Raw genomic sequence first — 13,670 nt, forward strand, 5'->3', positions numbered from 1 at the left:
GTATAAGAGATTAAAATGGAAGGAAACTATGTTTGAGTAAACACAAAAAGGAAACTTTCTTGTTTCAGGCTTAATAGATTCTCTTCAAAATTCCATCTGGCTGTCTATGGGTTTGGGGAGGTTCTTTTAGTTTCTTGTTTGGGGATCTATTATTATTATTATTATGTAGGTGTTCTAGACAAAATTGCTCTTACAAATAGGTTAGTTTATAAATATTGCTCAGATGGTCAGGGAAAAATGTTTATCATGTAGTTCTGTTCCATTTTTCTCTGAAATGAGATAAGCACACAGGACAGACTGTCAATATTAACAGTTACAATGGGAAGTATGAGGCAATTCTCATTAATTTAACTCCTACATACTCACTGACTTCTTTACCCAATAAATGTGAATTTCCAATATGTTAATAAGCTAATCTGATGCTGCTGAATTATTAGCAAAATGGTTCTGAGTGGATGCTGAATCCCAAATTAACTCTAAGATTATCTCCTGTTTGTTAACTGCACAGGAACAGCTTTCATTTACAAAGACTGGGGAAAAAAAAAAGCAATATTTAGAATTTTGCCATGTGACTTTTGGCAGATGTTATATTTCCTTTTTTCTCTATAAAAGATGTATTTTTTTTTTTCAGTCTGGCAGATACAAATGTCAAAGTGTGCATATATATAAAAATACTTACATATATGCATTCATAAATACAAAAATTTTAAAAAATCTGCAATTTTAAGCTTCAAATTCTTAAAAAAAATTTTCAATGAACAGTGGAAAGATTCACACAAAGCATGTGTTTGAGAATTCAGTTGAATTCTTGTTACTATTGTGACTTAGTTGCTTTTGTGTACTGTGCAGATGACTGATAGGTAATCTGAGTTTATCTCTACTAATTGAGATCTATTATAATCACTTAGCGCCTACAGATACATAGATTAATCAAGTAAAGTCATTCTACAAAGTTAGAAGTTCATCAGGTTTTCTATCTAACTGTTGTTCAAACTTCAATACTTTCATGGGTTGCAGTGGGATAGCATATATTAGATATAGCATGGTTTTCTTTCTTGCCCTAATGTAGCACAGAATTCCTTTGCCTGTTGATTCTGAAAAGGTAAATGATTTCTGCTTTGAAGGAACGAGTAATGACAGTGTAGAAAATCAAAGTAGCTGACGGTTTGTTGGCAAGTAAATCTGAGACTAGAGGAAAACTCAGATTTGAGAAGGAAAGGAGTTGTTCATGAACAAACCAGAGACAATGAGCAGAATAGACAATGATCGACAGTGCATAGTCTTCATGGGCAATAGAAAAGAGTAGCAGATGCTTTATTAGTTTCCAATATTCTTTTACCAAAAGTAGATTTTGATTTCCACATGTTGAAACATAGCCAGCACAAACACTTCAATACTCACTGGTGAATTGTGTCTCAGGGTCTTCCAGACTAGAGGTGCTGCCTCCCTACTACTGAATTGTACCTCCCCTGAATATATTGTTCCAGAGAGATTGAGTACAGTTTTGGTTTTGAGAGGAGGATAAACAAAATGTGAATCACGGAGAGACTCCAAAAAATAACATGGACACTCTTTTAACCTAACTGTTACTGTGTTGTCACTTTGGAAATTGCTGAAAATTTCTCTGATCCTCAAATTAGTCAATGGAATGAAAAGTGGCTGCTCTAATCCACAAGAGAAGGAGGGAAAACAGTCTATGAACAATGTCTGAAGGTACAAACTAAAGGAAAAGTTTGCAATATATAAGTGATCAATAGAATATTTTTGTTCTCTTCCTAGAGACAAGATACACAACATGATCAGAGAATCTATTTAGAATTTTATGGATGATTTATAATATATCTCATGGCTTTCTTTACATACTTACAAATTTCAGAAGACTGTTAACAGCAGTAACAAGCCCAAAATAACATTTCAGTGTCCTAACTGCAAAGGAAGAATGGTAGATGGCAAAGAATTCTAGATTTGAAATGCTGAGCAGATGACATCTGGAGGTAGGAGATACACAGTGTCAGATTTGTCAATAGAGGATGGATGTTACACATTTAGTGTTGATCTTAAGCAAAGTGATAAAGTCTAAAGAACAGAATTAGTAGATTAATAAAATGAATTTTTTGAATTTTTTTAAAATGAAATTTAAATTAGTAGATTTAATAAAATGAAAGTGTTTCAAAACAAAGAAATTGATAAAACATAGAATGGAGGTTTTGACAAGCAAAATTCCTCAAGACAGAAATAGCTTTTACAGCAAACACTTTTTACTTAGGTTCACCCAGTCCATTAGGGAGTACAGAACAAGAAGATTTGGGTTTGTGCTATATTACTGAAGCTGAGTTGAAAATGACACCATTTTCTGCTTCATATGTATTAAAGCCAATTATAATAGTGTGTATGGGAAAGACTGGGTAAAAGAAAGGGAAAGACATGGTGTAGCTGATTCTGAATTATGGACAAAATGGAAGTGGGTGATCCTAATTTATTAAGATCGGAATTCTGAGATAGGACATGCCAATTTAAAGTTGACGAGCAATATTTGGTCTGAAAAAAATGTATTGGTGCCTGGACATTTTTTCTAATGATCTTTGGTACTGAGCAGGAAGCAGTCTGTATACTAGACTAAATTTACTGTTAGCTATATTTTTTTCAAGGCTGTTATATATTTTTCTGTATTTGGTAATCTGGCGAGGGAGAGTCATCAAGAGATGGTTCCTTTTTTTTGTGAAATTTTTTTCAAGTGCATGCATGGATATACTTTACTATATGTTCTGCAAGCCTTAAAATTTATGAAATCATGAAGCCTTCTTCATATATACAGAAAATGTTTGACTGCTGTAAGAAGAGCTGTAGAGCACCACCAGCATCAGCTGGTGTCCTCTACAGAGCAAAAAATCCCATTTAAAAGCAATGAATGTTAAGCTCCTATATGAACTTACATAATATACGTGGAGGAAAGTTGTGTTGTGCCTATGAGTTTTCAGTTCAAGTAACATCTGAGATTTTACTCAGTTGTCAGTAAAACATCGTTAGAGCTTGCTTAAAGAATGTAAGTGATCAAGTTTTGTTTCTTTGTTTGTTTGCTTCTTTTAATTAATAAATGCACCAACAATGTTGAAGGAATTCTGTATCAAATGTGTGTGTGAAAACAGTTGTGAAAATTGCAAGGAAATATTCTATAATAAAAGAAAATAAAATCTGATATCACAGGATAAATAGTGAAAGCAGGAATCAGTTATATTGTATTATAAAAGAAACCAGAAATAGATCAGGCTGAATTTAGTTATAGTAAAGGTAGAGAAGTCCCTTAATCTACAGAAAAATCTTTCTGGGTCCACAAACTCATTTTCAGCCAAGAGTTACCTGCTATGATTCTCAAGGATGAAAGAGTTTATTATGTATTCTCACTGCCAATTGAAAAAAGGTGACATCCTGAGACACCTGACCTTTCTTGATGAATAGGTCAACATGCCTTTAAACCAAGATTTAAAGCTTTTTGAAGCCTTCTGAGCTACAGAAAGCAGCAGATCATTACAAATTAATCAATCCCTTTGATTTCTCACTTTTCTATCTCAACACTGGAACACAACTAAGATTTACAAAAGTGTCCCCTTTCAGAGTTAAATGTAATTAGCAAGTTCCCTTCACTTCAATTCAGCCTGTGAAGAACTTCCCAAGGTAAAAGTTTGTGTCAGGAAATCAGTTAACTTTTTGCTTATATTCAGTTGATAAAATAGCTGATTTATTATTTGTGTTAACCACTGATTAACATAAGTGACTTAAAAAAAATCCTCTTTATCACTCTGGTCGAAAACTTGTCATGTTTGTTTAGGTGAGCTGCTACTTCACAGAAACTTTCTGCTCACTTAAGTCATCTTCTTTAATGTGTGGTGCAAACCAGTAGGGATAAACCTTAAGTAAAATGGGTTGTGCTGAGGGCCTGGCATCTCTAGTATATATTTTTCAGGGTTTTTCACTTTGGACTGGATCTTGTCTGGTTCTGCAAACTGAGTCCTCATTTGCAGCTGGAATCCACTCAGTAGCTTCTTTGGATTTCCTCACTCCAGAATAATTCACGAGACAAATAATTGTGGAAAATCACAGATTTTTGTAGAAGTTTGTGAAAGAGATGTAATCCTTCTGTTATGTATTTCCTGTCCTCCCTCTGTTTTGTTATCTTTGATTTGAGAATACATATACAAGATGATAGAATAAATATTGTCTGAACATAAATTATATAAATCACAAATATAAGACACTACTGTTTAAAAATATTTCAGCTGATCATGAACAGATGTATTAAAATTTCTGTTCGTTAATTTGTCTATTGGTTTTGATGCAGCACTTTCTTTTAATAAGTGACAAAGTTGATGACTCATAGTTGAATTTAAATGGTAATTTGAAGCAACAGGTAATGTGAAATGGTCTCAAATGGAAATCTCATTCACAGACCTAAATTACATCTCTACCAGCTGTGAGAGATTGTATCTCATAGAAAATAATCAGTTTGTCATGTTTTTTCCTTTTTGCTATGATTTTTTTTTTTTAAATCAGCCACTTAATACAGTGAATAAAGTCACTTATAAATAAGTGATCAGAAAAAGTATTTGAAGAAGTGGTATAAAATTTTATTTATCCAGAATTGTACAGTTATCTTAGTTGACTAAATAGACTATATAAGCACTTGTGATGTTCAGTTGAGATAAATAAACACAGGAGTAAATGTTCCTCAGTGGTGAATAAATAAATAAATAAATAGTGAATTAGGAGTCTCTGGTGATAGCAACAAAGTATATTTCTAATTTCATCTTTTTGTAACCATCTATTGTTTTCATTAATTGCATTAATATAAATGTGAACTGTTTATGAATTAGAATCTTGAATTCTAAAATTCATGATTACTAGAGTTGAACACAACATGAGAAGTGATAAAACTACTACACCTAATTAGTCATTGCTCATCATTTGAGCCAGAGTAAAGATCATATATATGTTCTCAAGCTGCCCTACTTGCAGTTAAAATATAGTAGCTTAGAGCACTGTGAAATTATGAAGCCATTTCAAACTGTCATATTTTACTTTGCTGTAGGAATGAGCTAAGAGAGCAAAAGCGATCAATTACCACACTGTCTGATAATCAGTAACTTTGTTATTTTCAGTATCTTTTTTTTTCTGGGATAAAATAGTTAACAATATACAAATGGATATATATTTCCTCTTGATTTCTAAGGTCTCCAGTTGTGATTCTTGTGTCTTTTGTCAATGTGTTTATATATTATATTTTCAAATTAATCCAAAAATGTGACCCATCTTTTATGGAAGCATGTGGTACACTATAGCTGTACCACATTTCTAGCTCAAGATCATCTGTGAATATTAATTCCTAACAAAATCATAATATTACTGTAGATGGTATTTAGAAGAATGCCTTAGCTTAAGTAATGACAATCATACCTGGTACTTGCTGTGATTTTGATTATCTAAATCAGATCCCCAAACAAGGCATGCACATTTTGTAAGTGTTTTGAAATTATTTTCCTTTGCAAATGCTTCTTAACAAAAATGTTGCATTACACAATGATTTTTTTGGTTATGTTTTTAATGAATAGCATGTTAAGCTACTAACAGTTTTACTGAAGGTAGAAGGATTGTGTGAAGTCACATGCTGTTAGTAAAGTTAATAAAAAATAAGCATTTAAGAACAATGCAGAGTACCTCTGGAGTATGAAATGTGGTTCACTAATAAGTTCTTATTGACACTGAGAGGTTATCTTGTTAACAATTGGGACATCTACATGACTGGAAAATTATCAGAAAGACTGAGCACTAATTTCTATTTGTGCTTTATAGTCATATGCTGATGTGCCACTTGGTTCACATCAAAGGAAGCAGAACCAAATTAGAATTAAATGTCATGCTGTGTTTTGCTGCCTACACGCATTAATACTATATTGCTCCTGGTAATTTATATTTGCTATGAAAAATTTTTCTGTAAAAAGTTTTTTTTATATATATATATATGAAATTTTTAATACATATATCAATGTAAGAGACACCAGTTTCTAACTTTTTTGCAGACTTGTCCTCAGTTCTGTCTCTGACTACTTTGCTGCCATGTTTACAAGTGATGTTTGTGAAGCCAAACAAGAAGAGATCAAAATGGAAGGCATAGACCCCAATGCACTGTGGGATCTTGTTCAGTTTGCATATACAGGTATTGTACTATGTACGTTATACTTCCTATCGAGAAAGATGTTGATAGTTTTGTTTGCTACATGACAATGAATTATATTTATTTTCTAAATAGCTTTTCTTTTCAATCTCAATCCGTCTAAACATTTATTTACCATTTCTAAGGCTGAATTCAAATGATCTCTTATCTCCAAACTGTTAAATATGTCAGGCTTGGTAAGTACAAGAGGACACTCGAGAAAATTATGTATTTTTCTCAGTTTTCAAATACTTAAAAAGATTGCCTCATATGCATGACTGAGATTACAAGAGATCGTTGAATGAACAGCTGTATTTTTTGAAGAATAGCCCCATATTACTGTCTTAGTCAAATTTCAGTTTAAATAATAACATAAATCTTTAAAATTGTAAATAATAAAGTACTTAAAAATATTTTATTATGAGCTGGATGTTGTCACTTTCATTTCCTGTTAGAGACTGGTACACTGTTTTGTAATGTAAACTTATGAATAACTCATAACTCAGAGTTAATAACTCAGAACTTCTTTCTGAATGGTTATTACATTTTAATGCACAGTAGATTTGTATCCTTCTTAAATAAGCTGTTATGCACAATGTATCTGAAGTTCATTAATATGAAAGAATACTAAAGTTACAAAAGAAAGTAATTAAAAGAGAGGAAATGTCAATAATAATATTTGTAGTCTGAATTTGTCTCCTCTTGCCTATGAATCATGTAAGTATATATACATGCTGTTTTCTATTTCTTTCCTAAAAGACATCCTCACATTGTTTAAATTAACAATATATTATCATGATGTTTCTACTGAATATTTGATTTTAGCTTCAATTTAAAATAGATAGCCCATATCCTGTAGTTTTAATCCTCTGTAAATACACATATATTAATTTAATCATAAGTAGCTGGTTGCTTTGATATATTGAATCAGGATATGTGCTGTTTATTTTATGACATAATAACTCTACTATCTAATAGAAAACAGAAACTGCAAATAAACATAATTTAAATTAAAAAATCCTCTTTTTGAGAATCATGTTCGAGAAATTCAGGTTCTAGGAATGTCAGATCATATGCATTTATATAGTACTCTACACGTTCAAAGAGTAATGCATACTCCCTTCAGTTGTGGTGTTGGTGTTCAGGAATGTACATCATCCAGAGGGTTTCAGGCTAGGGATCCATGAAGTGAACAACATCGACTCATAGAACATTTAGGGTTGGAAGGGACCTTAAAGACCATCTAGTTCCAGCACCCCCCCCCACCCCAGGCAGGGACACCTTCCACTAGACCATGTTGCTCAAAGCCCCACCCAACCTGGCCTTGGAACACTTCCAGGGAGGGGGCATCCACAACTTCTCCAGGCAACTTGTTCCAGTGTCTCACCACCCTCACAGTAAAGAATTTCTTCTTAATATCTAATCTGAATCTACTCCCTTTCAGTTTAAAACTGAACCCCTCATCCTATCACTATACTCCCTGATAAAGAGTCCCTCCCCATCTTTCCTGTAGCCCCCTTTAAGTACTGGATGGCCACTATAAGGTCTCCCTGGAGCCTTCTCTTCTCCAGGCTGAACATCCCCAAGCCTCTCAGCCTGTCCTCATAAGGGAGGTGCTCCAGCCCCCTGATCATCTCCGTGGTCCTCTTCTGGACCTGCTTGAGCAGGTCTGTGTCCTTCTTATTCTGGCAGCCCTAGAGCTGGACACCGTACTCCAGGTGGAGTCTCACGAGAGTAGAGTAGAGGGGGAGAATCACCTCCCTCAACCTGCTGGCCATGTAAGTAGTTTTCATCATGCACAAGAAGGGTACAGTCTGATTACTAGGTATGAGTGTAAAATGAATGGCACAGGAATACTGAGGCAAAATCAAGAATACCTTGGGTCAGAATAACAAAAGGCCTTAGTGGTAATGTTAAATCATTCTGTAAGAGGAAGAGGAGGTAAGAGGAAAATGAGGGACAGTGTTGTTCCCCTGGGAACAAAACTGTGGAAATACGTTAAGTACTGTGGGGGTTTTTTTTGCCTCAGTTTTCACTAAAAGATCATGTGCAAACACATAGCACTGTTAATATTGACAACGAAAGACAGCATGTAGATTAAGAAAAGAAAAGAGATATAGTAGGAAGCAAAAAAATACTTAGCCATTTTCAATATGAATGAAGCTATCTCAGAACTTTATTGGCTATCTCTGAGAACTTTGGAGACTGGATGAGGTAACGAAAAACTAGAAAACACAAACTCCTGTTTCTGCAAAAGATTAAGATTTTTCAAAAGATTACGATTTTTGCTTTATGCTCCTTGATTTGTCTATGTGGTGTGATGTACTCTGTTTATTATATGAGGTGGAAAATTTGGAGGTTTCTTCTTGGTGTTAGGCAAATAAGGACCAGTCTTCACAAATGGGTGAAAAGAGAAATCCACAGGTAGTATAATTCCAGTGTTTTCTAATTTGCCTTATGTGAATTTGCATCTGTAATGTTCTTTCTTTTAAACTGTCACATAAAGCCCAGACTACCTTAAAAATGGCAACATTATGTTCTATCGTAATGTGACCTTGAAGAATTAGAAACTTAATGTGTTAACAAAGGTCTCTAATTTCTGTCACTTGCAGTGGTAATACACCACTATTCTTTTAATTCTAAGCAATTTTGGAGACCAAATAAGACTTAAAAAATGTCTTCTTATGTTTACACATGAAAAGGAAACTTCACCAGTATTTGCTGACAACAGAAGAGGGATGAGATTCAGGAAACATGAGACCATTTTACATGCTAAAAGAGAACATGTATTGGATGCCATAGACCATTCTGGTTTTGATTACTCTGTCTTGCATTTCTCTTCCATCACGTTCTTCATCCTGATTTATTCTGATTTATCCTGATTTAGTCTCAGCTTGTGCCCTTATCTCTTAAAATTCATGTTAGATTATTTCTTTCTCTATTCCTTTTTTCTGCATCATGTCTTATCAGACTCCTAAATTTCCTAGCTACAGTTATGCTAGTAAATTAAACAGTGCTAGCGAACATTTGCAGGCATTGGAACACAATTATCTATATTGATCCTGGCAGTTTAAGCCAAATCCAACTAGCAGTCTCTCTTACAAACCTTGGGTGTAGCCTGGATACGCAGACTCGTCATAAATGTGGCCATCCCTGTACAAAGGGAGAAAGCATTCAGAAGTGCTACGGACAATTCAGTGATAACTCACAGGTGATCAGGGAATTCCTAGAACATGGTCTCAAGCTTACTGAGTTAACTGAAATTAAAGACAGTCTTTGCTCCTCGGTTAATCATTCTGTTTTCCCATTGTCGTTGCCAGATCAAGACCTGTTCCCTCAAACCTTATTTTTTTCCTTTCCCTTTCATTTCCACCATCTCTCATGATTTATTTAACTTCATAATTAATCTCTTTTCTTGCCTTCTGATTCCTGATTTATCACCAGTCTAGTTCATGTTCCCTTTTCCTTTGAGTCAGTTCACTTTCTTCTTTGTGCTGCCTGGATGTGGGCAAGGGGAACACTGAAAAATAAAGGAAATAATCGCTGTTCTATATACAGCAGTGTAGCAGCCAACAGAAATTCCCATCCAGCCTTTTAATCTGTAATCTGGAGCATACATACTCCAGACAGAATATCTGTAGTATTCAGCTGCCAAATTCCAATCGCTGACTTGCACAGTATGTGAAAGTTTTCAGCAACTCATGTCTGTGGCCAGTTGAGCTCTTTATTCTTTTACTGCAGGAATAACAAACCATTTTGACAAACGGAGAGGTATTCATTCTTCTGTTTTCTTTTTCCTGTCACTACCTTCTTAGCTCAATGAGATTAAAGAAAAAATTAATTTTGCATATAGTTGCTGCTGTTAGAAGTTTTCCCCTGGGGACAACTGAACATTTCATGAAAATACAGCTGAACATGGGCTTGTTTGCAAAAGCTTAGAAGTTAAGAGTATTACACTGCAAATATTTTTAGATGTGATTTAAAAAAGGGAACCATTTCCACATTATATTAACTGTAATTCAGTCAGGTCTATATTTTTTAGAATCTAGTGAAATTATTTCCTTTTGACTATGAATCATACATATTAAATAGTAGTTCAGGAAGGGTAAAATATGTGTAACTATGAAAAGTATTACTATAGATAAAAGTATCCTGTGCTGATACCAGACCCTTCAGTTCCATCAATAAAATCAAATACCATTGCAAAATATCAGAATTGAAGTTCAGTGAAGGGGTGGTGTTGTACATCAGAGACCTGAAGAAAGATAGGTATATTTGTCTGAGAGGAGAGTTGTTGACATCTGCTATATCCATCAGTACAAAAAAAGGGAATAATATTAGTTCGGTAACCAGTACACACTGCTTTGTGTATCTTCAATTTTTCCTTTTAGCTCATGTTAATTAAAATAGTTCTTACCTGTGCTTCCAGAAACATCCATATGCTTCTGAAAGGACATGATTTTCTGGATAGAATTTCTGGTCACTGTTCCATGCCATTTCTTCTGAATCGTTGAAATAGGAGATAACTCCAGTTTGTTCAAAACAACAAAATTATATTGTCTACTTTTAGAAATCATTAATAAATGTTCTTTCTTTGGTCCCTTTCTAAACACATTCTGTAACTGTGGCTGAATGAGCATGGAATCTGTATTGGCTCAGATCATAAATATATTAACTCAGAGACTTGCCAGTAATAATATCTGATAGTAGATATCTGGTAGCATGATACGAGTAGTCATAATTTGGCTGGCATATCCTCCTAGCTTCCAGCTTTATGGAACATAATTTCATCTACTTTTGTAGTCAGTGATCAGATGTGAATTTGTCTAATCCTTTTGAAAGCATGTATAGTTTCAGCCTCTGCAGCATACTGTGGTAGTGAGTTAAACTCTGTAAAATATATTTCCTTTGGTGTTTCCAAATCTGCTGTCTGACAATTTTGTTTTCTCATAGTTTCTACTTATGTGGGAAATAACAAATAATAATTCCTTTCCCCCTCATTTGTGCAGATCATTACTTTATCTGTTACTGTTGTACACAATAAACCCTCATTTAGCAGATTGCTTACTAATATCATTAACAGCTTAAAAACATGGAACTGTGCAACACGGAGAGTAATGTTCGTCCATTCCAAAATCAACATTTATTACCAGCATATACAACCTATACTTAGACTTCCTTTAGCATAATTGATCTTGGTTTAGACCAGCTGGGAGAGGTTGGTCACTACTTGACAAGCCGTTTGATATCATCTTTTGTTATTCTAAGCCATCAGTGAGAAGAAAAAACAAAATCAAACAACTAAACCATCAGTAAAATAGCTGAATTTTTATAATTTCAGTTCTGCAAGTCAGTGCATTTTGAATCTTGTCAGAAACATCCTAAATATTATTAGGGAGGTAAAAATGTTGTGTTGGAACATATCTGGCATATTTGTATTCCAATTATAAAGGAAGAGAAATATAAGGGTAAAAATATATTTTTGGTGTAAATGTGATTTTGAAGCTTTTCTAAAGGTGGAGGTTTTATTATTGTAATCTTCTTTAAATATGTAATTTCTGACTATAAATGTACTTCTCTAAGAAGTTTTAGAATATGGGATGTGAAACCTGCTTCCCTTTTACAGTAATGAAAAAACCTCAAGAAATCTTGAAAAATAGTTTGTGATTGTAGGTCTCAATATTTTAAAATAAAAAAAAAATATAGTTTTGCTAAAAATGTAAAAGAAAGTGAATAGCTCTTATTTAAAAATTAGACTATTTTTCTATTTATTTAAAACTGATATTGGAATTTAATGATATTTATGATAAAGCAGAATTCTGATCCAGTAAAGAATCAGAATTCCTTTACTTCATGAGCTAAACATAGTATTTTGCTACCATCATACTAGTTTTCCTTGCCTTTCTATCAGTCATAGTTGTTTATTTACTAGATTTACATCTTTAAACAAACTTGGCCTAATAAAAAATTAGCATTTTTTCCTTACTCGGTTTTGTATTTAATCATTCAAAAAGTTTTCTGTTACAATAGGTCCTAAACAATTTTATGTATATAGATGTAAAATATATAGAGATATATTAACAAAAATATATATGTAGAGAGCAAATACATATGCATATATTTTTTTAAAAATTGTGCTACCCTACAAAATAAAAGCTACATTTATTTGCAAGTTGTCCCATTTTCATGATGACATTGTTTATTATCAAGAGCAATTTCCTGTATAGATATTGAGCCTTTAAAAAATCATACCATGTAAAAAATAAGTTAATAATATCTCAATGGAAGACAAAGTAGCTAGGTAGCAACACTAGTGAATTTAATTTAGGAAAACAAACAAGCAAACAAACAAAACCAACCAAATAAAAGGTCTGTATTGTCTCTTTGCCAATTGTGTAAAGTCAGGATATTATTTACTTTGCAAAGGAAAATGAACATTTTGAACTCTAATCAACTTCAGGAAGAGCTTGCCATCTATGAGAAATCATCATATTAAATAAATCTAGTCATGTTTTTGAGGATATTTATATGAGTAAAGTTGGACAAATGTTTACGTAAGATACAATGTTAATTTTTTTTTTTGCTTGCCTCACTATTTTTTAATTTTTTTTTTCTTCTTTTAAAAGAGTACTTTCAGACTTTTTTCTTTTTTTCTTTAAGAAAAAGAATACTACTCTGTTAAATAAAGGAGACACAGTACTTAATTATATTATGAAATGCTTTATATGATGGTCAGTTGTCCTCCCTGTATCTCTTAAATAGGTAGATGAAAGAGTCATGACACACTGTGAAGCTGGACTGTGTTCACTCATGTGTAAGCAAATAGACGTCTAAATAATTGGCAAGGTAAAATGACACGGTGACCAGCAGAGCATTAAGTCCTGTACAGCCTTGATAAGAGCTGCTCCTAAGTGAACGCAGCTGTCCGTCTAAGAGTAGTAACACGAAGACAGAAAATTAGACGGCCAAAAATACTGATTTAAAGATAGTAAAAGGTGTTAAAGTTTCTGTGAAGATTCAACATGACTAATTATAAAGTTAATGTGATAGATGTAGCTATAAAACACAATTTGATTAAAGCTGAAAAAATGGAGATGTGTTAAAATATGTGTTATAAACTGTATGTTAGATGGAGTTTGGGGTACTTCTGGAAGTGGTTTTTTTTTTTTTTTTGAAAGACAATAAATCAGTGGCTGTATATTGTTCTATTTGAAATAAGCATGAAGTTTTCTAATCACATAAGCTAAATTATAATGTAATTACAAGTTGTAGAATTCAGATTATATGTATATGATGTAGATTTATTAGTAAATGCTGCTGTGCTTGTGGTTTGCATAGATTTACAAGGATAAACCACAAAGGTTTTCCCACTGTTTTTCTGTGAAGTATCTGACCAGTAAAAACCATGCAACTTCAATACAAGGTACAGGTTTAATCTATCCACTCTTTGCTACATTTGATTGGT

General features: G+C 33.3%; 1 protein-coding gene across 2 annotated transcripts in view; it reads left to right on the top strand.

The window, feature by feature from the left end:
* The window catches only part of KLHL1 (kelch like family member 1), a 263,122-nt gene that overhangs the window by 77,690 nt on the left and 171,762 nt on the right, over window positions 1-13,670 (top strand). For both annotated transcript variants that reach the window (XM_074859534.1, XM_074859535.1), the window contains one exon: window positions 6,072-6,208. In XM_074859534.1, coding sequence (XP_074715635.1) covers window positions 6,072-6,208 — 137 coding nt within the window. The remainder of the gene's footprint in view (window positions 1-6,071; window positions 6,209-13,670) is intronic.

The sequence above is a fragment of the Strix uralensis genome, chromosome 2 (genome assembly GCF_047716275.1).
Source record: "Strix uralensis isolate ZFMK-TIS-50842 chromosome 2, bStrUra1, whole genome shotgun sequence".
NCBI lineage: Eukaryota > Metazoa > Chordata > Aves > Strigiformes > Strigidae > Strix > Strix uralensis.